This window comes from Nematolebias whitei, chromosome 18, assembly GCF_014905685.2.
Source record: "Nematolebias whitei isolate Nwh7 chromosome 18, NemWhi1, whole genome shotgun sequence".
In the NCBI taxonomy this organism is placed as follows: Eukaryota; Metazoa; Chordata; class Actinopteri; order Cyprinodontiformes; family Rivulidae; genus Nematolebias; species Nematolebias whitei.
Window position 1 is genome coordinate 9,327,523 of NC_056515.1, and position 25,884 is coordinate 9,353,406.

A 25,884-nucleotide genomic window follows, 5' to 3' on the forward strand; every position below is an offset into this window, starting at 1 on the left:
AATTACAGTAAATACTAATCATGAAAGAGTTTTTAAAATGTGGAGTGTTAATCATTTCGACTTGTATTGGTGCACATTTCTGTGATGATGATTACTTTTTTGAGCAAGTACTTGTCTTTTTGCTGCTCGTTAGATTTGTTTGAAGTTTATGGGGGAACAGATGAAAAGTTAATGTAAATAATAAATGAGCAGTGTTGGTATAAACAGGTTAATGTTTCTTTAGCACTTATTTCTGGTCTCCCCTTCCTCCACCTTGTGCCTGCAGATATTTATAGAAGAATCATCTGTCAGCCCTGCTATGCTGCTTAAAGTGAGTGCTCTATTTCTGACTCTACTGCTCCATGTCCCCCCCACCCCCATAGTCAGCTGCACCCAGTGTGAGTCTGTGGTGGAGTTTGTGTGACGGCAGGGACCCTCGCAAAGCCCTCACAGAATTTGACATCAGGCCTCTGGATCTTTGAGCCGATTCGGTGACGTTTTGGAAGGTTTTCCACTCCTCCGTGTTTTCGTCCTGTCCTGGTACGCACTCATCGAGAGGTAAAGATGTCTTCTCTGGAGTTTGAGGGAGAGCTGCTGATGGAGGGGGGGCTACATGAGGTCTGAGAAATCTGACTGCGTCCTCAGGCTGACGTTAAAAGTTGATCAGATGTTCATCAAATTTTGGGCTTTTGTAAAATAATCATTATTATACAGTGTTTCTGTGAGATTTTCTTTGAATTCTTGTGATTTGTTTATTCAGTCATGTGACACTTCAACACTTGACCCGGGGTCTGAGCCGAACTGTAAAACAACATCTAACCATGTTGGATCCATGATCCCTGAAGACAGGATTTAAAATGACTTGGAGACATTAGTGACGTTGTCCCATTCTGTTGTTGAGTTGTTTACTGGTGTCTCACACCAGTCGGGTTTAATCTGTGATTTTCCCTGTAGGCCTGAGTTCTGAGCTCCCACCTCAGAGTTAGATAAGATGAGAATGCTGGATTGAAAACTGAGAGGCTCTGGAAATAAAAAAAAAAAACAAGAATGAAAGCATGAGAACGGTTTGTTTAGAAATGGTGAGACCTACTTCCTAGACGCAAACATTTGTTTGATGGTGCTTCACAGTTGGACACATAGGACGAAAAGAGTGGAGCAAATAAAAATGTCACCACTGCAGACCTGGAAACTGTCAGCAAACATGTTGTGAGTTCAGAGTTGGAAAAGTTGAAGTTTGGAATCTGGGATGGTATTCCTTAAATTCATGTTGAATATTAAGAGTTGTATACATGCTTCAAAACTGACAAGTCTTATCAGTTATATGAATATTTGCAGATAAAAATAAATAAATAAATAAAATGTGTATAGAATTTTTTTTTCATTTACCCTTTATTTATACAGGTAGTCACATTGAGCCACAAGTACTCATTTTCAAGAGAGACCTTTTTAGGGAGCAGATGGTGGGGGTTAAGGGCCTTGCTCGGGGGCCCAGAGTGGGGCGAATGAGGGTGGAGGGAGCTGTGAGTGTTTCACCTTTTCCACCCACATTTTGATGTTGACGGTACCAGGAGGTGAACCTGCGACTTTCTGATCACAAGCCCATCTTCTAACCTCTGCGCCACCACTCCCCCAAAATGCTCTGTCAAAAGAAAATGCTTCCTGACAGTTAAAGATGATTCTTTATGTCAAGCGGAGTTCAAGGATCAGTGAGTCTGGACCACAAGTGCCAGTGTGATGGAGCGGGAGATGGACTGACAGGCGGGGCCTTGTCCAAAGCGATAAGAATGTTGATCCGGTCTGGCATAGTGAAGAAGCTGAACTAGAAGGCAAAGCTGTCAATGCATTGATCCTTCTCCATTCCAGCCCTCACTTTTGGTTATGACAAACAACATATTATAATACAAAGTTTGTTTTCTCAGTCAAAAACGAAGTCCAGATGACATGATTCAACATATTATAATGTTTTACTGAGATTTGATGTAACAGACCAACACAAAGTACTGAATAATTGTGAAGGGGAAAGAAAAGAAATATCTGTTTTTGAAATTTTTTTACAAACCAACTAATACAGCGTGCATTTGTAATCAACTCCTTTGATTGAATGGTTTGTGAAACCAGCTGCGAGTCTTTTAGGGTTTGTCTCTGCCAGATTTTCACATTCATCTTTCTAAAATGGCTCAGTGTGGATGGAGCAGCAGTTTTGATCAAGTTTTCAGATGGAGTTAGTTCTGGACTTTGTCTCTATCGTTCTAACTTAAATATTCCTTGATATGCACCCACCACTCTGTTGTAGCTCTGACTGGATGTTTGAGCCTCTAACTGGCTTTCTGTCCAGTAAATATCTCCCTTCATCATCAACTCTGGCCGTCTTTCCTGTTCCTGCTAAAGAAAAGCACCCCCACAGCATGATGCTTCCACTGCCATGTTTCACAGTATAAGGTGGAAAACTAACACTTCCAAAGAAATATGTATTTTAGCTAAACATTCTGAGCAGAGAAGGTGTCTTCCACAGGTCTACTGCATGGTTTGTGACAAACTGCAAACAGGACTTCCTTCCTGCCACTCTTTCATAAAGACCAGACGCGTGAAGCATAACTAATAATTGTCCTGTGGACAGACTGTCCCACCTGAGCTGTGGATCTCTGCAGCTCTTCCTCCGGTCCTTTCCTGGCCTGTCAGTTTAGGTGGACGGCCATCTCTTGGTGGGTTTACAGCTGGGCTCTACGTTTTCCATTTTTTTTGGATTGAACAAGGATCAGTGGGATATTTAATAAGCCAACCCTACTTTAATCTTCTCAACAACTTTATCTCTGTCATACTAAAAATATGTGGTCTTTACCAGATTCTAAATGTGTTCATATCTAATCCTGAATATATGAAAAACAAAGTCAAAATGAAAAATCTGTGAAAATCCTCGTCCACCCTTTTTGTTTCCACCTGATTTACAATGTTCAGGATCAGCAGCTTCTGATCAAACGTACTTATTAACTGAGTGTCCTTTAAATCAGTGTCCTGTGAAAGCACAAGTTGGGCACAATCTTGGAGCATGGTGTGTGTTAACATAATGCCAAGAAGGAAAGACATCAGCAATGACCCTAGAGAAGCAACAGATGCTGCTCAAAACTCTGAGGAGGGTGAAAGGCAACATTTAAGATGATTGACTTGATTTTCCAGCAAAATCACCCCAAGGTCAGGCTGTGCAATGCTCTGAGAAAATGTAAAACATATCCAAGAGCTTCCCTCTGACTCTGTTAGCTGGTCAAAGACTGGAAAAGGACTGAACAACTGTGACTTGTTACAGGAGGAAACATCTCTGGCAGCAAAGTTACTGAAAAATAAACCACGAGACCAAAGTAAAGACGTTTACCCATAATGCACAGCAACATGTTAGAGAAAATGTCACCAACATTCCTCCACAAACAGAAAACCTACTTTGTTGAATAAAAATGGCATGACGGATTCAGTTGTTGAAGACAGATGAACATAATAAAGACCACATCATCTTCATGATGTCTCGACACAGAAAACTTCACAACTGGTCCTTTTCCATTGTCTGTAATTCTCTGAGTGTTTCCAGTTCAGGGCTGTCATCACACTGAGCTTCATTACACTCACTGTTGTCATAAAAGTGTTTGAATATGTTTTTTATGTTTTTATATAAACTTTCAGAAAGAAGTGCAGACACAAAGAACAATAGACAGACCCCGACAGACAAATAAAGATGGTTCTAAAGTGTCGAGTGTGATTTGTGTGACTGCTGCTCCATGACTGACACAATGCACCACAACTAATGTCTGTATTTGTAACTGTATTCATCGTTAGGCTGTCCCTCTGCTCACACACACGCCTCCACTGGCTGCCATCACTGAGACGACCTCCTCGACCCTCCACTCACCATCACCACAGGCCCTCACCCCTCCCACCGTGACACTATGGCCTTGTCTTCACGCCTAAAACTATGGGAGCAGAAGGGAGGTGCACAGATGCTGCATGCTGTGTTAACTTTAATATAGATCTATGACTGTGTGTGTGTGTTGTGGTAAAGTGTGCAACACAGATAACACAATGAGTGTGTCTCTGATCTAACCCTGAGTCACTGGCATGTCACCATGATGACTCAGCTCACATGTTGAAGCTTTATAAAACTCGTCTCCAGACGAGCAGCAGCTGATAATCTGAAGAGTTTAGGTCTACAGCTTGTGTCACACATGCAAGCAGGAGTTCACAAATGAGTGAAATTCAGTTCAGTTTATTTATATAGCACCAATTCACAACAAAGTTGTCTCAGGACACTTTACAGTAACATTCACATACATAAAAGCCAACTAGTAAAGTTCTCTATCTAAGGAATCCAGCAGACAAGTTGAATCTTGGCTTTGTTTCAGTCTCCCATCCTGAGCAAGCACAGTGGCAACAGTGGAAAGGAAAAACTCCCTTTTAAAAGGAAGAAACCTCCAGCAGAACCAGACACAGGACAAGGGGTCATCTGCTTTGACAGACTGGTTTGAGAGGACAGGAAAGAGAGACAGACGAACACAGAGTGGTAGGTCCAGAAAGACAAAAAAAAAAAAAACTCATGTTAAGGATAAAAAAAATAATTACAAATACAAAACTGGTTGAGCAGAGTAAGTAAAGACAGTAGCAGAGTGAAAAGTGGGGTCAGTTTGTCCTCCAGCAGTCTAAACCTATAGCAGCATAACTAAGGGACAGCTCAGGAAACCCAAGCCGACCCTAACTATAGGATTTAGCAAAAAGGAAAGTCTTAAGCCTAGTTTTTAAACTGGATAATGTGTCAGCCTAACGGACAAAGATTGGAAGTTGGTTCCACAAGAGAGGAGCCTGATAACTGAAAGATCTGCCTCCCATTCTGTTTTTGGAAACTCTGGGAACCACAACTAAACCTGCAGTCTGAGAGCAAAATGCTCTGTTAGGAAAATATGGAACAATCAGACCTGTAATATAAGATGGAGCCTGGTTGTTGAGAGCTTTGTAGGTTAGAAGTAAGATTTTGAATTCTATTCTGAATTTGACACAGAGCCAGATCCACATAGCAGTTTTAAAATAAAGAATTAGCTTTTTCTTTCCACTGTTCGCCGCCTTTTGTGCAAGAGTTTTATCCGTTTTATGCCAACCATGTAAATGTTAGGTACAATCTTGTTGCAAGAAGTGAGTGGAGATGATTTTTGTTCACCACACCACATTCAGCTCAGTATCTGTAAATCTGACAAACATGGGGTGGCAAAGGTTGATTAGCTGTGGTGGCCATCTTGAATTGGGTTGCCTCCAAATATTAAACAATTGTAGATGTTTGTGCTGGGAATCAATCTCAGATACTACCACAAGTTTTAGGTCAACATCTGTAACATAGTTATTGGGTTGCTTAGCTGTGGTGGCCATTTTGAACAGAGTCAGCTCCAGATGTTAATGAATGCATCCACTGTCTGGGGGTTTCATGACAATCTGTCCCTTGATTCATGAGATATTTTGCTAACAGACAGACAGTATTGTTGTCAAAAGTTAACAGCAAACTTTTTCCATCAGATATTGCACAATCAATAGAGCTTGCAGTATGTTTGGTGATGACTCTCAGCTACTACCACACCAGGTCAATATTTGGTAAATTGCCAAAGTTGCAGCATTTTTTGTGTTTTCATTTTAAGGCTACAGCAGCCTCATTGAACAGATTTAACTCCAAAAGTTAATCATTTTGTAGAAGTTTTTTTAAACAATTTATTTCTTCCAGTTCTATTAAGGTCCATCAAGTGATTCATAAGACACATGAACACACACACACATTTGTTGATGTTCAGTTTGGTCAAACCTTTTTTACTGTACTAACAAAATGTTTAGTCTCGACTTATCAGTGTGTGGATTTATGGACTGCAGGTGAAGACAGCAGTCATGAGGGATGACAAACAAAGTGAGAATCAAACCGTACGTCTGATCTCCTCCAGGAGGCCCCTGCTGAGCACAGTTTGGACCTCGTTCAGCAGAACGAGAGGATCTGGACCTCACCCACACACCGTTTGGCACAATCACAAACAGCAGCTTGTCACAAAATGTAAAACAGCTGTCCCACTGACCTTTCTGATATTCCCTGTTGTAATGTGCAGGCGAAAGCTATTAGTTAAATGTCAGCCCGTTGGCCGCCATTTCTGTTTGCTGCCTCACAGTCCGTCACATTAGTCATCAGAGCTGCTGAATCACATTTCCTTGTAGAGATCAGAACACGATGGAACCCTAACGAAATGATTGCTGGTGAATGTGGACACATGAGCAACTTACGATCTCTCATATTGAGTCATCTGGTCGCTCTGTTTGTAACATACATTTGTGGTCAGAAGTTTACATACACTCTACATGAACATGAATGTTATACCACTATACTACTGTGCCATGTTTGATGGTTGGGACTGTGTTCTTAAGTTGGACTAATGCAAACATAGTTCCTGCTGCCAAATAGCTCAGTCTTTGTCTAATCTGACTGTCAAACTCAAGAGTTCATGCTCTGTCCTCCTTGAAGGTGTTAGGTTTGGAGCAAGAGCTTCTATCTTGGCCCTCACCCTCTCATTCCATCATGATGTCAGTCTGGATCCACTGTGGATATTCTTGCGTTTCCAGTTCATGTCTGGCTTTATTTAATTTAATTTTTTAATGAACATATAAACAATTTCCTTTCATCTGAGGGGGGGAGATTAGGTCTCCTTCCAGACCTGGACACAGTAACACATCCAAACTACTCCTACTTCTGAAAAAATAGTTTTGAAGTATTCTAAAAAAAGTTAAGTCTGGTCCTCTGGACATTCAAAAAACAAAACAAACTAAAAAAAAAAAGTAGAAACGTTTCGTCTTTCATCCGAAAGACTTCCTCAGTCTGAGGTGCTGTATTCAGCTCAGTCTTATAAATAGCACCTTCTCAGAGTGGATAACCAGTTTGCTAGTGACAGCCAAAACCAGCTGCTCACATGATCAAGAAGGACCATCAGCCTAACAATGGATCATTAGCACCCTGATGGCTGTTTACTATTCACAGAGGGCTGAGTGATACTAGCAATAACAGCATTGTAAGAGGGGGACAGTTGAACACGGAGGCCTCCACCCCTGTTTAATGATGGACAATTTCTTTTCACAAAGATGGCCTCCTTTACTCCTCTCTCAAACCATCGTTCCTTTCTATCCAGGATGTGAACATCTTCATCCCTGAAAGAGTGACCGCTGGCCTGGAGATGAGTGTAGACCACAGAGACCTGGCCTGATGATGTTGATCTTCTGTGCTGGGCCATCCTTTTGGCCAGTGGCTGTTTAGTTTCCCCGATGCAAGACTGATCACAGCCCTCCTGACACTGAACAGCATACACAATATTACTCTGTTTGTGTCGGGGGACTGGATCTTTGGGATGAACCAGTCTTTGCCGTAATGTATTTTGGGGTTTAAAAGCCACTGGGACGTTGTGTTTAGAAAATAAACATCTCACTTTCTCTGATACTCCCTCAACAAACGGAATGACCACTGATCTGGGTCTGGGTTCCTCCTTTTCAACTGATGGCTGACTGGAGTCCTGTTTGGGTTTCTTCTCTGCTTTCAGGAAGGCCCAGTTAGGATATCCACATTGCTCTAGAGTCTGTCTTGTGTGGGATTTCTCCTTCTGCCTGGCTCCTGAGTTAGTGGGGACGCTGTCTGCTCTGTGGTACAGAGTCTTGATGACTCCTAACTTGTGCTCCAAAGGGTGATGGGAGTCAAACTGCAAATACTGGTCTGTGTGGGTGGGTTTGCGGTACACCTCAGTTTGCAAATGTCATCTATCAGAGACTGAGACCTCACAGTCCAAGAAATCCAGCCTGCCATTTTTTACATCTTCTCGTGTGAACTTGATATACAAAATATCTATCCACAGAGTTGGTGTGATCAGTGAAATGTTGGACTTACTGAGGTTTAATTTTAACCCAGGTGTTGCCAACATACCTGAACCATTGACTTGGTGGTGTCCCTGAAAAGGACGTCAAGGCTCTCTTTTCTACCTCCTCCATGTACAGGTTGGCAACAATAGGAGAAAATGGAGACCCCATAGCACACCCATGTTTCTGCCTATAATATTGCTCTCCGTATGTGAAGCAGGTTGACTGCAGGCACAGTTTCAAGAGTTGACACAGTTGTTCTGTGGAAAGCGTGGACCAGTGTGGTGTCTGATTTTAATCTTAAACAGACCACCTCTACTGCATCATCAACAGGAATGCACGTAAAGAGTGATGTGACATGAAAAGAGACCATTGTTTCATCAGTCTCCATGATGACATCCCTCACCTTATCCACAAAGTCCATGTTGTCCTGTATGTGGTGTTCTGAGCTGCCAACTAAAGGGATGAGTACAGACGCCAGATATTTGGAAACATTGTAAGTGACAGAGTTCATCATGCTAACAATTGGTCTTAAAGGTACACCTTGTTTGTGGATTTTAGGTAAACCATACAGACTAGGTGTGGCCTCCCCTGGGTACAGTCTGTGGTACAGAAAATGGTCAATAGCTTTGTCCTGCTCCAAAATTTTCAGGCAATCTATCAACTTCTTCTTGTAACCACTTCCTGGATCTATTTTCAGAGGTTCATAAGTGGTTAAGTCACTAAGGAGTGTCATAATTTTCTCATGAAAGTGTCACGTGTCTGAAGTGCCTGGTTCACATTTCTCGAACATAAATTAAGAAGATTATGGATTTGGTATCTTGGGCATTCAACTCTATTGATAAGATTTTTTTTATCAAAGCGACAAGGTCCTGGAGAACCGGCATGTCCAGCTGAGACGCACGCTGTGGGGTATGTCATTGATCTGTGGGGACTATGGCAGCTGATGTGCCTCTCACTCTTGTCTCAGGAGGATGTTGAAGACGTTTATATATTTGGAATTATGATAGCAGGGACTATACTTTTTGGTATCGGCAGGGCTCTGTTTAATCGACTTTTGAAGAAGACATCGGCAGCATGTGAAGGCTTGGTCCGTGCAGTAGGAACTTTAAATCATCTGGTTTACGAGCTAAACCGTAAGGTGGGGGCGATTTATGAGAATCACAGGCTTTTGGGAATCGTCAGCGTGGTGGGTTCGACCTTGAAGGAGACTCATAGCATGGATCAGTGGAATGGAATCCCACAATTAGGCATTTTCAGAAACAGAATGCCCAGATGGACTCAAGGCTGGAAAAAAGTAATCTGTCTGCCTGAAGAAAAACAAGAATCAAGCTTATCTGACTCCCCGACAGCCTCGGAGACGGGCCGACTATCAAATTTCTTCTGGGACATGGGTAACCAAGGACAAAAGCTTCATATATCGCCAACCCCCCCCCCCCCCCACTCGGAGGACTTTCTGTGCAAGCTTTTCAGAACTACTGGCTGAAACAACATCTTAAGAAACTGTGGCTGATCTGAAAAACGCTCATGGACAAATCTCAACACCTTGATGTCAAATGCAAATGTAATCATGTTTTAATTGTGCTTGCTGGTAGAGTTACTTTTGATGTCTCAAATCGTGTCCTGATAGACAAGATGTGAAATGTCTCTTTTTTGTAATACCACTATCTACCCTCATGTTTCTCCCCCTTTTCCTAGCTCAAAAATATTATTCTGAATAAGAATAAGAAATGACCACGCTTTCTATAGTTGCAGCTTTGTGCACTCCGCCCATCTTTCGGATGACTGCTCGTTCATGTTCGCGTTATATCTCGGTGTAATTCCAATAAAGTTTATTCTGATTCTGATGATAGTCTGTCTGGTTCAAAATCCCTGTGTACCTTCCTTTGTCTGCTGGAAGAATGATGATGATTTTGTCCTTGCTAAGAGTGGTGAGTGCATCTCTCTCCTCTCTACTGATGTTGGAAGGTGGTGGTTTGGCGTTGCTGAGGCAGGCTGAAACTTTGATTCTGAGTTGTTCTGCTTCACCCTCTTTAATTATGTTGCTGTGGATGGCTGATTCTGTGGCTGTGATCATCTCCACCAGAGGAATTCTTCTTGGTGCAACCGCAAAGTTCAGTCTTCTGGCAAGAATCTCAGTCTCCGGCTGGGTGAGCTTCTGTCAGATAAATTCTTCACCCACTTTTCTGTCTCCCTGGCATGTAATTGTCTACTGGAGTCTTGTCTTACACTGAATGTGTTATTATTGGAATTGTGATGGTGATGATGAGTTATTAGTAAGTTAAACTTGTTTTGTTGTCGAGTCTTGGACTTGACATGCTGTGCTAAACGTGCCTGATCTGTACAGTCCATCACTTGCTGAATTGTGGTCTGATCTAGGCATGTTGTTAGTTTTTGTTTAATATGCTCTTCTTTGGCCTTCAAGGCCTCGATAGTAAAACTGGTCTGTCTGCCTGTCTCACCCATTCATTCAGCAGCTGGGTCTGTGCCTTCTCCCCCCCCCCCCCCCCCCTGTCCTGTCTGGCATAGTGACAATTAGAATTATTGTCTGAGTGTCAAAGTGATGCCCAACAGATTTACTTTCACAAGCAGAGCATTATGGCTGGCCTTAATGCTCCACTTGCTATATACAGTAAATTATATATATATACATATATAATGATACTTATAACATCATTAGAAAGTATTTTATACAGTACATGATAATACAAGATATATTTAGTGGCCACCACAACCCAACTGAGTGTGTATCTGATAAACATCTGAGTTTAAACACCTGTGTGAGCATGCTTGTCACTATAAGGTTTCTCCATAAAAATGTTCAATAGTGGATGTGGGGACCTACAGACCTGTCCCCACAGGACACGATGGTAACACAGGGAAGACCTAAACCACAGACACACAGCGGCCCCAAAGCCCGGAACTCCGGGAGTCCCCCAATAGGGACACCCGCACCCCCCAGAGAGAGAAGCAAAGGGAAACCCCGGGCGATCCCCAGCAACCACAATGCAGAAACCCCAGGAGGCTGTAGCAACGAGTCCACAGGCCCCGCCGGCAACCCGCCCCTACATAGTGTATCCAGCCATGGACACTGAGCCCCGAGTCTCGAGGTCATACCACCCTCCAACAGAGGCCCGATACAGCCAGGGCACCCAGGCCCCGGCAGGACGCCACCAGGGCGAGCCTGCACACACCCCACCACCCAGACCCAGCTGCTGAGAGCCGCCAATGCACCGGCGGCAGGGGGCCCACCACTGGAGGGGAGCACGACACACCAAATGGGGGGCCAAAACTGATCCAAGAGAGGGGACCACCTAAAACCCAACCTGAGACATAAACAGGCACACAGAGACAGCCCGACAGAGCCTCTGTCGGGCCGTCCATGTGCCCCACCCACCCGACAGCGACTGCAAGCCGGCCCCAGGCTGGGGGGCCAGCGCAACAGGGAGCAGCAGCTGAGGAAGGCCGGCCCAGCCCACCAATGCATCCCTACCACACACACAGCACCCCCAACCGTGACTGTCACATCAGGCCGACCAGCCAGCATCCCGTCAAAGTGAAGCCATGCCCCCAACCGACGCCATGCACCACCAACGACCACACACACACAACCACAGCCGACCCCCACCAGAACCCGGCAGCCACCCCAACCAAAGGGCTGGCCATCGTAACCAGGAACCCTGATCAAAAGATCCAAACAACCCAGGGATAACTGGAGCACTGGCCCCACCCCCAATCACCCCCCAACGCCCAACACCCACCCACAGCCCAGACCCCAACCAGGCAGCCTACCCCCCCCCCCACCCCCAACCCCAAATGTCAAACGGAGAATGAGGTTTTAAGGAAAACAGGAAAACCCAACTCCTCCCTCCTCCCACTCAGATAAGATGTTGATGTATGTTGTTATATAGTGCATTTAAAATGGGGGGGATGAGGTGGTGACTGGCACAGACCCACACCCTCCCCAGAGAGCAGGCAATGCATGTTCACCTCCCCAACCCTTGCCCAGAACCCTAAATGTCTACATGCTACATATGAGAGTGGGCTCAGGTCCTGGAGGTAAATGGTAAATGGACTGTACTTATATAGCACCTTTCTATCTTATTTCAAGATACTCAAAGCGCTTTACACTACAATCTGTGTCCTCATTTACCCACTCATACAGCACTCTACTAGATCTCTACAAAGCTAATTGAACAAATCATTCTAATCAGACTAATCAGTGCTTTAACTCACATTCAAACACTGATGGGACACACATCAGAGGCTATGAGGGGTTCAGTGTCTCGCCCAGGGAAACTTCGGCATGTGACTGCTGGTGGATTCGAACCCCCCAACTCTCGCATTGGAGGACGACTGCTCTAACCATTCAGCCACAGCCGCCCGTCAAGATTATGAGAATGATTACACATCCCACCCCCTATATGCCACCGTGTGCCCCCTCCAGACCCTATATATGCATGTGTCATGAGAATGCTATATGTGAGTGTCTAGGTTGTTTAATAAAATTGGGGCCCAGGTCTCCATGAACCATGGAGATGGAGAATCCTCCACGCAGCTCAGTAGTGCACCTGAACCCCAAGGTCCTGCTTCAGTGGTGGTGTGATGGAGTGGGCGGAGGAAGATGTCTGTGTAGTGAACTAGACCTCCGACATCAATCTGTCTCTGAAGACCTTCAGGGGACAGGAACTGTTATTTCATTGCTTTGAATCCAGAAATACAAATTATCTCATCAAGAGACTATTTAATTGTATCCTGAATTAATCAATTGAAAGAACACTCTTCTTTTTACATTATCATTACTATTTTACAATATCTTGATAATCAAAAGTGTGTTTAGTTCATACCATTTCTAAATGTTGAAGTGAACCACTCATTTAAATCAACTGTGAAACAGTATTAATGATTTTTAAACCTCATTAGACTTTGATCATACAGTTAAATGTCTATTTATGAAGTAATTGTGCATTTAGTCTTCTGTCTGAATGAGGAGTAGTGGATGTCGGTCGAAAGTCAGAGACAAGTTATGAGAACGAAGTGCCTTGTTTTAAAACTCTCAGACAGTAAACAAGAACTAGCTGGCACCTGCTTTGTCTCACTTCTTCATAATATTTCTCTGTCTGTACTATAAGTGTTCTTAAAACATTCCTGATGTCTCCTGACTCCTAGTGACCCTCTGATATCACTAAAACTACACCCCTGCTGGTTGTTTCAACCAATCAGGAAGTATCACATAACAGGAAGTGGATACCCTTTAAAAGGCAACACTTCTTGGAACTATTCAGTCTTAGTCTTCGTCGTCTTCGCAGTCTTCGCAGTCTTCACAGTCTTCGCAGTCTTTCCCAGTCTTCCTGGAACTTTCAGTCGAAGATGAGACTCGGTCCGATGGCGAGTCGTACAGGAACTTTCAGTTCTTACTGAAAGTCAACTAAGTAGCGGATGGATTTGACCATGTGCCAAGGGTCTCTCCATTCCAGCGTAGTCACAGTCTGCCTCGGCTGTGACTCAACCCAAGCATTAAAAGCTCAACTTCTGAGGAAGCTTATTCTCTGTTGAACTGAGTACTTCGTCACGATTTCTGACGATCCCAGCCACTCTGACCAGAGACGCTGAAAAGGGAGCGTGCCAATGGACCTCTGTTCCGGAGTGGAGGTATCCTCCATCTCAGGTAACAAGCCGTTGACGCCCTGAAGTGTACTGGAGGGCTGAGCTGGATGTCGGAGGAAGGGTGCCATTTTCTAGTTCAACACATAACTTTCATCCATCTAAACTTCCTCCTTAAATCTATTCCTTCTCTTTAAACTTCTCTATTCGCCAGTAAATCAAGCTAGATGCCTTCAGAGATGAATCAGTCTCAATCAGTAATGTTCTGTTGTCTTGTTAGTAAATCGTGCCAAATTTATTAATCAGAAACAGATCAGCAAATCAATGTGTACATGTTTGATGTTAAATTTTGATTCTGTTAAATAAATGACCGCATTTATTCTGATGGGTCAAAGATAAAATGGTGTCTCATGTCACTGATTAAACACTCCACTCTCAAGTTATCTTGGTCACAATACAGAAATTTAACTCGAAAAAGAAAAGAATCCGTTGTAATTGAACAATTAATATTCTTTTTGCTTGAACTAGCTTTAAGAATAATTAATTAGTAGTGAAGCTAACAGTTACCTCATTACATAAATGGTGGCCCGTAACATTTCTGAATAGATAAATTATATTTGTGACATGAGATATTGTGATAATGTGGAAAACGCTTCGTGTTGGCATAAAAAAGTCCAAGTTTTGACCTTGGTAAAGACATATTGCCTGGCTGTGGTATTCAGAAAGATACAGAATTGTGTTGATGTTCATTTTGAAGCTGGAAATTGTCATTCTATGTGTGTGATTAAGCTGTAAGCAGAGAGATCATTCTGTTTGGAACTCTTTCATGATTGGGGGTTCTGCGGTCTGACCCGGTTCTGTTTATTGGACTCGGACGAGTCGTGCTTTAAATGGTGAAACGCTGTCTGTGAAACTGAGTGCCGACTCAGAGCTGCTTCTATGCTGATTCGCTACATTCCCACAGTTAATTGTGCATTTTCAAAGCGTTAATGGGCGATATTGTGGCTGGATTGTTGGAGCTAACTGCTAGCTTAAGGCGAGTACACACGAGCTGTGATTGGTCGAGAACCACTGTTTGGAACATTCTGATTTGCTGAGAAGCTGGTGACGTAACGCCGTGTACGTCCACTCACGCTGGCGTCAGCGCAAAAAGCCCACCCCGATGTCCACGTGTCTGTTGAGTCATGTGACCCCGGAAATGAAGCTCGTTTTTAACAGAGTCTTCTTTAAGTGGTTTAAAACAGCTGAATAAAGCCCTTAAATACGCTGATAACCTGATGAGTCTATGCCTAAAGAGCGTGCTTTTGAAGTGACGCCACGTTCAAGCTTTAAATCCGTCTATAAATGCTGATTTGGACCGGGTTCATCTGTTGCTAATCGAAGCTAACGGCTAACGACCGGACGTCAACATGACGGTTCACAGGAAGTTGTCAGTGACTCCTACCGGTAAAAGTAAGCTTGCACCACCACCTGCTGTTGAAAAAGAGTATAACAGTTTTTCAGAACTGAGGGCTGCAAACTTGTTTTTCATTTTATTTCTAAAAAGACGCATGTGGGTAAATAAAAATTTTAATTGAGCCTGGTTTATGAGTTACTGTTTTAAATAGCAAATTCTGGTAAATTATACTGCTTAAAGAGCGTTTAAAACTGTAAAGTTGCTGTCAGACTTTTAGTGAAAATTGCAGGTTTATTAATTTTAAGTGCATTTGAGTAAATAAACACTGAAATAGCCTGGTTCATTGTATCTGTTAGAATTAAGCTCATATTAAGTAACACTGCCACAGGAAGCGTTTACTTATAATATTCATGGGGCAAAACTTAAGAACAGGTGCCCAATTATTGAAAAGTTGGCTTATAACAGTACTGTTGATGGAACCCAGAGCTAAATGGTGTGTGAAACTCACTGTTCGCTTAAATACAAACATTTACCTGTTAAAAAACTCTAAGATTGCGACGGTTTAACCAGATAGGTTTTGCTGAACAGTAAAAACATCCATGGCAGATTCAACAAAAGCTGAACATGCTAATGCTCCTGCTCCTTGTGGTGTTAAGAAGGACTGGCTTGAGACAGCTTTGGAACTGCTCACAGATTCCTTATCTCCATATGGTGACCAGGTGGACAGCATGAACTCAACAGAGTTATTGGACGAGCTGAAGGAAGTGGCAGGCAGTGTCACTTCTGCAGCCATGAAGAAGTCAGGCTACGAACAGCTAGCTAAAATAGCACTCTTGCTAAAAGCTAAATTATACCTTGAGGCCAACAGGACAGAAGCCCTTGAAATAAAGTTGATGCGCGAGACAGAGGACCGCGCAGCAACACTTGATGAGTGTCTACAACTCAAGGCACAGTTTCAATTGGTGAAGGAGACCTGGGAGGATAAATTGAAACGTGAAAAAGAGCTCTCACAAGCTCAGCTGTTGTTACAAGCAGACTCAAATGAGAAAAAGCTGCGTGAAGGAGGGTTGAAGTACCAAGCACTGTGTTCAGACTATGATGTTCTGCACCAACAGTTGCAGCTAACATCAAAATCTCGGGACGAGTGCATATTGGAAAAAACAGCATTAGTCCAACAAGGCGTGCGTTTACAAAGTGAGTGTCACACATCACGTGAACGGTTAACAGCCTGTGAGGCAAAACTTGCCGCAGCCACAAATAAAATCTCTGACGAGGGGAAAAGATGTCTGGAACTCAAAGACAAACTGGGTCAGAGTCCAGGTCAACCATCACCACCTCAGAGGGATTTTGTTGTACATCCTACACAAAGTCTCCTTATGCCACCTCCACGTGGTTCTGGTGAACCACCTCCACGTGATTATTTTGTTCTGCCTCCACCAAACCCTCAGCCGCCGCTCTCATTAGCGGTATTGCATAAAATAGCGAAATATGTCCAACGCTTTGAGCCAGGGCCGTTGGGTTCGACCGACACTAAGGCCTATCTGCAAGACCTTGACTTCCAATTAGGAAGCTATCCCAACGCTACAGTTGAGGATAAAATAGGTTTGATCAGGCTCACTTCAGCCAGGACGGTGTTTTCCTTTATGGAGCATCAACCTGATGCCACAAGAAAGGATTACCGCCTGTTATGTGCTGCTCTAATCAAAGAGTATACACCTTGCGCGGGACCTGGCGGTTACCCAGCCGCCGACAAGGTCATGCAAGGTAAGAATGAGCACCCAAGGGCATATTATTCCAGAATTTTGCAGGCTTATTTTGGTTACAGGAACGAAACCGGCATGGAGGAGGAGGAAGTGTTTAAGTTTGTTTTCAGCAAAAATCTCCACCCTGACATAAGGACATCAGTGCAGATGGTGGCTAATATCAAAGAAAAAGCCATCAATGAGATAAAAAATTGTGCTGTGAATGTCTTTGAGGCCCGTTCACAGGCCAAAACACCCATTGAAATGTTCCCAGGTGAGAGGATTCTTGCCCAGTCATTAGAATTGGAATGGACGAGAGCTTCAGCTCCCCCTCCCAAAAAAAGGCGACAGGAAACAAAATTTCCCAGCAGCCAAACCACAACAGATGAGTGCCCCCTGGTCCAGACAAGATCCTAAATGGTTTCCCAAGAAACCAGAGGATGAACGAAGGTACCAAAAGGGGGGCGCACGCCCTAAGGGTAAAAGGTATGGCACCCAAGGTAACCCATACGACCAGGGATCCCACTGGGAACCCCAGAGGAGGGGGCCTGCTCCCCCTCCACGTCGGCCTGGACAGCCTGAGACGAAAAGGAAACAGCAGCAGGTCCAGAAAGAGAGCCCCGCACCTCTGAGCTCAGACGAGACAGAGAGTGTTCGTCAGTTCTTGGAAATGTTGAAAGGTATTGCCACGGACAAACAACCTGACGCATTGTGTGGCAATATCATTGCTGATGAGTCAGAGCACACAAACAACACCGTTACTGCTGTCACAGACAGTCACCATGATGTTGTTGTTGTAAACTCTGACAACCCCTCACCAGAAAAAAGGGGGGGGGTGCACTCACACGTCACCGACGGTGACCCATCACAAACTGAAACCTCAGAAACAGCAACGGCTGTGCTAACGGTTCAGACAAATCAAGGTGACACAAACAACAACGTTGCCGCTGTCACGGACAGCCACTAGGACCTTGTTGTTACAAACAATGAGAGCCCCTCAACACACAGAGAGCGGGTGATCTCATACATCAATGACGGAGGCCCGTCAAAAACCGAACTCTCAGGAGCAGCAGCGACTGCACCAACAGTTCGGATAAACCGGGATTACACAGGAAAAGGTAAACGTAAGAAGGAACATTGGCCAAAACCTACAAGGTTCCTGTGTAACCTTATCAGAAAGGGGGTCGCTAAAAAAGCATACCTGTCGATCACACTTGAAGGGGTCGTCACACATGAAGCCCTACAGGATGGTGGAGCCGACATAACTATTATGTCAGCCAAACTGTTCGAGGAGCTCAGGACCGCCGCTAACGGTGTTCACAGGGAATTACCTCTCATAGAACGTGCTATAGAACCGCAGGGCTCGCAGAGATGAGGACAACCCTAATAGCTATAGCTATGGTTCACATAAAGGTTGGCGAGATGACACTATACCACCCGGTACATGTGTCTATGGTTGACTCATTCCCATTTTTGATCGGCCAGGATTTTATAAATCGCTTTGATGCGATTATAGATTATGGTGAACAGACAATGTGGGCCAAAGTGAGCAAACCCCTGCCAATACTCATGCTTCCTGAGACAGTCACAGACTGCCCAACAGCAGGCACTGCAGAAGGCACCGAGGACTTCTCAGCAGAGAACACAGTCCCAGTAAGTAAGCCTTTAAAAGCACGTGAAACCGAAAAGACCCAACCGGTGGACCCAACTCTGACTGAACAAGAAAGCCTCCTCTGCAAGCTGAAACAGTCAGAGCCCACCGGATACTACCTACCATTGGTAGTTAAAGGTGTAGCGATCCAAGGATCCCACACCGACGATGCTATACTGTCGCTGTGGACAGATAAATCAGCTATTAACCAAGCTTTCTACGAAACATTGGTTAAAAAACATTTGGGTCCAGTTCTGATCGTGAAAGCTTTCAGCTTTCCACTGTATCCCAACAGTTCACGTATGATGACTGCGAAAGGAGTCATTAACCTGAAACTGATCTGGAACCAACAGGAACCTGGTACACCTATTCCTCGTGGTCCAAGACTTACCACATGCAACCTACATAGGCTCTGACATCTTGGTAAGATTAGGTGTCCAGGTGGACACCAGCCACAAAGTACTGTGGTCACTAAAACCAGCCAAAATGGATCCTCCTGTGCTAGATACAACAAACCTTACGGTTGGGTAGACCATTCCAGAGGTCTGCCAGGTTGCTAGCAACCAAAACACCTTAGTACCACCGCAGGTAACAAACCTAATAGTACAGGTCCACATTGTGGCGGGACAAGCTATTAGCCTTAAACAGGCGTACTTTCAACCATCTCCAATTTTTTTCAAACTAGGACTGTCCATTGAGTCCGCAAGCCAAGTGAGCCTCGACTCCAGAACCACAACTGTCGCTGTGTGCAACACAGGCACGGAGGAGGTACTGATCCCGAGAAACACAAGGCTAGGATGGTTGATATCCACAGATTTTCATGATTTTGAACTTGGCATTCCATTTCTGGGAGGACTCCCAGACAACCTGGTATTGAGTCAAGAGACTGGTCCAGTTTGGTTCACGAAACCAACACAGGCCATAGCTCTCTTCTCAACCATTGATGTCGATTTAGGACCTTAAACCTATAGTGTCTTACCTATAGACAGGTCTGACGACACAGAAGGGGACTCACTGGAGCTCCCCGAACATCAAGAACCCTTAGCAATCGCTTCACAGATTGAACAGGTGGTCGCCCAAGCCGACGCCCTGACGACTAATGAAGAAAGGGATAAACTCCGCCAAGTTCTCATGAAATATGAGGTCATTCTCGACTGACTCAATGGATTGTGGGTTGACCTCACTTCACACAGTGAGCATCCCAACTCCGCCAAACTCACCGCCTACATTTGTCAGACAATACAAGATTCCCCTGGCAGCACATCAACCTGTCAAGGAAATCATTGATGACCTTTTAGATAAAGGTATAATCAAACATTGTAATAGCACCTACTCTGCACCTTTATGGCCAGTTTTGAAACCAAATGGTAAGTGGAGACTTACCATAGACTACATAAAGCTAAACAAACAAGTTCCTTTATCTAGGTGGCCAATGACCCAGATCCAACAGGAACTGCCCAAGGTCACCAATGGTAAGTACTTTTCCACCCTCGACGTCGCCTTTGGTTTTTGGACCATTCCTGTGCGTGCCGAGGACCAACACAAACTAGCTTTCACTTTTGGTAGCCGACGATACACCTTCACCAGGTGTCCCTCTGGCTATGCTAACTCACCAGCTGAGTTCAACATCTTTTTGAACAAAGCATGTCCAGATGCCCACGAATGTGGGACACTGATCTACGTGGACGATATCCTTTTGAGGCAGCCAACACTGGACTTACACTTGGCTGAGATCGACCACGTTCTGAATCAACTGACTACTGCTGGTGCTAAAATCTCACTGTCGAAATGCCAGTGGTACAGGACCAAGGTGGATGACGTTGGCCTACTAGTAGGTCCAGACGGAGTACAACTACAATTGACTCGCACCCAAGGCCTAGACAATCTCAAAGTCCCCACCAATCTCAGACAACTACAAAGTTTTCTGGGCGTGTGTAACTACTCACGCCAATTTATAGAGAACTATGCAGACCTTGCGAAACCACTGACTGAACTCTTGAAGAAAGACGTCCCATTTGTCTGGACTGATAACCAACAGCAGGCAATGAACACTTTCAGGGACAGACTCAGGTCAGCCCCATGTCTATCCAGACTACAACAAAGAGTTTCACTTGGAAGTGGGCTTCTCAGCTCACTGCACGAGTGCAGGTCTGTACCAGATGCACGACAAAGACAAGTGTGTGGTGGCCTATGCCAGTAAGACAATGGCAGGCCTCGAATTAAAGTTCTCAGACTATGAGAAAGCTCTACTGACCACTGTGTGGGCAGTTAGACACTTCTCCAGTTACATCGGTGGACAAAAAAATCATTGTTGAAACACAACACCAGCCAGTGACTTTCCTGAATAGCCAACGCATCAGAGATTGTGTGGTGACAAACTCACGGGTAGCCACGTGGCTCATGGCGCTTCAAAGTTTTGACCTAGACATCCGCAACGGACAAAACAAGAAGTCACATTTGGGCACCGACCTGGCACTCTGCCAGGAATGTACACAAGATGTACCTGCCACCCATCCGCCAGCTGCGGAAAAACCCTCAGTAAGTGATGACCCGAATCACCACTACTTTGATAGCAATATCTGCAAAGATATGACAACACTGTACGTGTATGGATGCTCATTCCACCATGAACAAACCTGCAAATCAGGTGTTGGAGGGGTCCTCCTCCAAGACCAACAAGAGGTCACTTTTAGCTATAAATTAGGCTCTCAGACTTCTCAGTACGCTGAGATAGCAGGAATCCTAATAGCTCTCCAGATGGCAGTAGAACGCTCCATCCAAATGCTAGTCATCTGCACGGACTCCAATTACGCTCGACTTAGTTTCTTGTGTCATCTCGCTCTGTGGAAACAGAACGGCTTTCTCACAAGCAACAAGAAAGTGGTCAAACAAAAATAGCTTTTCATGGCATGTGATCACTTGGTGACATCACATGACCTACAGGTCTACTGGAAAAAGGTTCCAGGACATTCAAGAGTCCTAGGCGATGACAAGCGGTATAATGACCTTGCAGACTTCCTAGCCAAGGACGGAGCCGTGGTAGGCCCTCTGTGGTCCTTTGACCCCAACTGGCTGCTTGCAACTCTGTCAGTACAACCTACAGCTGAGGTAATGACAGTCACACGTGCACAGGCTGCAGCCAAGCCGGCTGACAACACAGTCTCTGTACAACCTGTGCTGACTGACCCAGACATCATCCAACTTCAGAAGTTGGATCCTGCGATAAACTTGATGATGTTGCACTTGGCTGACCCAGAGAAAAACACTCCATCCGAAGCAGACCTGGATTCCAATCCAGACCTTAAAGTCCTCTTTCAGCTGCGCAAACAGCTAAAACTAATCAAGGACATCCTAACTTTTGCTCATGGACCGACGTCCTCACCCGTGTTCGTGGTCCCCCATGACCACAGGGGGGTGATGTTAGTTCATGCGCATGACCTCCCGTCCGCAGGACACAATGGAGATAACGCCACGCTGAAAGCATTAAAACATGTTGCTTATTGGCCTGGAATGAAAAAAGATGTCAAGAACTATATTAAAGGGTGCCTGGTCTGTGGCCAGTTTCAGCCATCCAGACCACTCCACAGAGCACCACTGCAAAGTAGAGGCTTTGCATTCCCATTGTCCGACCTCCAGATAGACTGGGTTGGACCACTTACTAAGAGCACTAGAGGAATTAAATATTTTCTCACGGTAACTTGCGCATTTACCAAATGGGTAGAATGCCAACCAGCTCCTAACGACACAGCACAAAAAACTGCTATGTTACTAATGAATCATGTATTTTCAAGGTTTGGACCTCCCCTCAGGGTGAACTCAGACCAAGGTACCACTTCACAGCTGAAGTGATGAAAGAACTGTGGAAGATGCTAGGCATCAAAGTCAACTTCCATATTGGCTACCACCCACAGGCCTCAGGCCAAGTAGAGAGAAGAAACAGAACTGTGGTAAGTATTTTGAAGAAATACTTAGCCGCAAACCACAAGGACTGGGACGTGAAACTCCCTCTGGTCCTCATGGCTATAAGGGCCACTACACACACATCGACTGGCATCTCTCCCTTCGAGATGATGACGGGTCGACAAATGACTCTCCCTCTACACCTGTTGTACCAACCAGGCGATGCCGCCATGGCAACAGCCTATACCACACAACAATACATGAATGATTTGGAGGAACACCTTAAAAACACCTTTGCGTTTTCCCAGAAAAACCTGGAAAAATCCGCTGAAGGACGAAAGGCGTACTATGACCAAAAGGCCTCTCACGAGGAACTCCAAGTGGGAGATAAGGTCTGGTACTACACGTTCGCCCCCACAACCGGGAAAAGAGAGTCTGGGACCGGAACTCTCGCCCGCAAACTGATGCCCAGGTGGACTGGACCCCATCTGATAACAGACAAACTGTCTCCAGTTGTCTATCAGATCAAAATCAGCAAAGGCCAAAAAGGAGCCAATGGTTAAATGGGTACATCGAAACCAGGTTAAACTACACAAGGCGTTCAATAACTCCACAAGAGACAAAGATCTCACAAACTCAGACCTAGTGGGAAAAAAGGTCATCGAAGCAGAAACTAAATAAGTTTAAGCTTAATTAAGTGTTAAGATAACTCAGACGCGATAACGTGATCAAATCTGACAGTCGGAGTGAGTGACGCACCGGAACGTCGTTTTCTAGTTGCTTAATCACTACTTTTGTCGATTTTGAAACATTGTTTTTCTGGTTGCTTAATCACTATTTTTGTCGATGTTGAGACATCGTTTAATTGGTTTTTGGTATTGTTTCTGAACACCCCCAGCAAGAATGAATTTTGTGTGTACTTTAGTTAGAGACTAAAAGGACTTTAACTGTGCCAACATGCAGTTCATTTGTTAAAATGCAATCTATGAGGAGTCAATGTAGATTAATGCTACCTTAAGTACCATAACCTACATTGGTCTCACGACGCTCAAGCTGAACCTACTCGAACAATCCTATTCGGGGGCGGGGAGCTAGCTAATCCTTCAGTTGAGTCTCACCATAGACTCCAAAAACATTTAGGGGAAAACCAAAAAAAACAAACCTCAAGTCATTCGTCTAAAAGGACAACAGACAATTGAACCAAACTATATTTTGCCGTGTAAATCTAATATTCTGATGCATGCTCATGCTCGCGTGTAAATCTAACTTAAACCATGTTAGGAATGGAAAAATAGTTTGGAATGCCCTTCTATAGGTATACATCCCTATATATATATTTTTCAGCATGACCCACCCTTTAAACTGGTAACTTTAGCTGATCTAAATCATGATAGCTTACACACCAGGTGCATATAGGTTAAGGTCTTATGCAAAATCCCACTCATAAGCCCAACTAAAACCACATAAATGCATAACTCATAGAACCAGAATGGCACTAACTGGGAACCACCAGCAGCAACCTTCGCTGAAGGGAACTACAACTCCAACGTGGGTCTCCAATCACCATCCAGTGGTCGCCTCTGCTGTTCAATCGAGGGAACCCCTCTGCATGCTGATCAATCAACATCTCCAATCGTTGTGGATTTATCATTGTGGATTTATCGTTGTGGATTTATCGTTGTGGATTTATCGTTGTGGATTATATGACTTTTTCCAATGGATTACAGACTTTGTTTCCAAGGGATTAAAGCATTGCTACAATGGAATTACCAACAACATTATGGAATTACCAACAACACAATGGAATTACCAACAACATTATGGAATTACCTAAACCGTTGTGGGATTACTGTCTTTGACTTTTGTTTTCCTCTTGCTGGATTACATCAAGATCAAGGACATTCGGAGGCGTAAGTTCATGTTGGAATTCATCCCCATGGACAGGCGATGATTTACAAAGGGGGGCTGTAGTGAACTCGGCCTCCGACCAAATCCTGCCTCTGAAGACCTTCATGGGACAGGAACTGTTATTTCATTGATTTGAAACCAGAAATACAAATTAGCTCATCCAGAGACTGTCTAATTGTATCCTGAAGTAATCAATTGAAAGAACACTCTTCTTTTATAATATCATTACTATTTTACAATATCTTGATAATCAAAATTGTGTTTAGTTCATACCCTGATGCATACCATTTCTAAATGTTGAACCACTCATTTTAAATCAACTGTGAAACAGTATTAATGATTATTTTTTTAATCCTCATTTAAATTAGAAATCAAGTTAAATGTCTATTTACAAAGTAATTATGCATTTTGATCTTCTGTCTGAATGAGAAGTAGTGATGTCGGTCAAAAGTCAGAGACAGTCAGAAAGAAGTTATTCAATTCAATTCAAATTCAATTCAAAAATACTTTATTAATCCATCCATCCATCCATCCATCCATCCATCCATCCATCCATCCATCCATCCATCCATCCATTTTCTTTACACGCTTATTCCATTTTGGGTCACGGGGGTCGCTGGTGCCCATGTCCAGCAATCACTGTGCGAGCGGCGGGGTACACCCTGGACGGGTCGCAAGTCCATCACAGGGCCACATAGAGACAAACGAGACAAACAACCATTCACTCTCTCACTCACACCTAGGGACAATTTAGAGTTACCAATCAGCCTAACATGCATGTTTTTGGACTGTGGGAGGAAACTGGAGTACCCGGAGAAAACCCACGCATGCACGGAGAGAACATGCAAACTCCACCCAGAAATGCCCCTGGACCGGGGTTTGAACCAAGGACCTGCTCGCTGAGAGGCAGCAGCTCTACCAGTTGCGCCACCGTGCTGCTTACTTTATTAATCCCAGAGGGAAATTAAATGTTGTTGTAACTCATCATCCTGGTTTCATTAAAGAGTTGTTATAGATACTGATGGCTGTGGACAGGAAGGATCTCTTGTAGCGGTCTGTCCTACAACGGATTTGAAGAAGCCTCTGACTGAAGACACTTTGTTGTTGTATGACAGTCTGATGAAGAGGATGCTGAGGGTTGTCTATAATGTTATTCATTTTATGAAGAATCCTTCTTTGAACAGTCATCTCCAAAGGTTCTAGAGGAGTCCCCAGAACTGAGCCAGCCTTCTTTATGAGCTTGTTGTTCTTTTTTAAGTCACTTGCTCTGGTGCTGCTACCCCAACAGATGATGACAGAAGAGATCATGCTCTCTACAACAGACTTGTAGAAGATATGAAGCATCTTGCTGCAAACGTTGAAGGACTTCAGCTTCCTCAAGAAGTAGTCTGCTCTGTCCCTTCTTGTAGACGGCTTCACTGTTGCATTTCCAGTCCAGTCTGTTGTCCAGGTGAACTCCAAGGTATTTATACTTCTCCGCCACCTCCACTTCTTCTCCCATGATGAAAAAAGGGTTGGATCTGTTCCTGATTCTCCTGAAATCTACAATCATCTCCTTTGTTTTGTTCACATTCAAGATGAGATGATTGTTTCCACACCGTGCCACAAAGCGGTCCAGCAGTTCCCTGTACTCAGCTTCTTGTCCATCTCTGATACACCCGACTACTGCAGAGTCATCAGAATATTTCTGCAGATGACAGGAGTCTGTTTTGTACTGGAAATCTGAGGTGTACAGAGTGAAAAGGAATGGTGAGAGTACAGTCTCCTGTGGTGCTCCTGAGCTACTGACCACCTGGTTAGACACACAA

The 25,884-nt window shown here is 44.3% G+C and overlaps 1 protein-coding gene across 3 annotated transcripts in view; it reads left to right on the forward strand.

The window, feature by feature from the left end:
• Positions 1 to 358: 358 nt before the first annotated feature.
• LOC119425154 (unconventional myosin-XVIIIb) overlaps positions 359 to 25,884 on the forward strand; it is a 281,445-nt gene continuing 255,919 nt past the window's right edge. For all 3 annotated transcript variants that reach the window (XM_037692688.1, XM_037692689.1, XM_037692690.1), the window contains exons 1-2: positions 359 to 537; positions 3,802 to 3,950. In XM_037692688.1, coding sequence (XP_037548616.1) covers positions 3,912 to 3,950 — 39 coding nt within the window. In that variant the 5' untranslated portion in view covers positions 359 to 537; positions 3,802 to 3,911. The remainder of the gene's footprint in view (positions 538 to 3,801; positions 3,951 to 25,884) is intronic.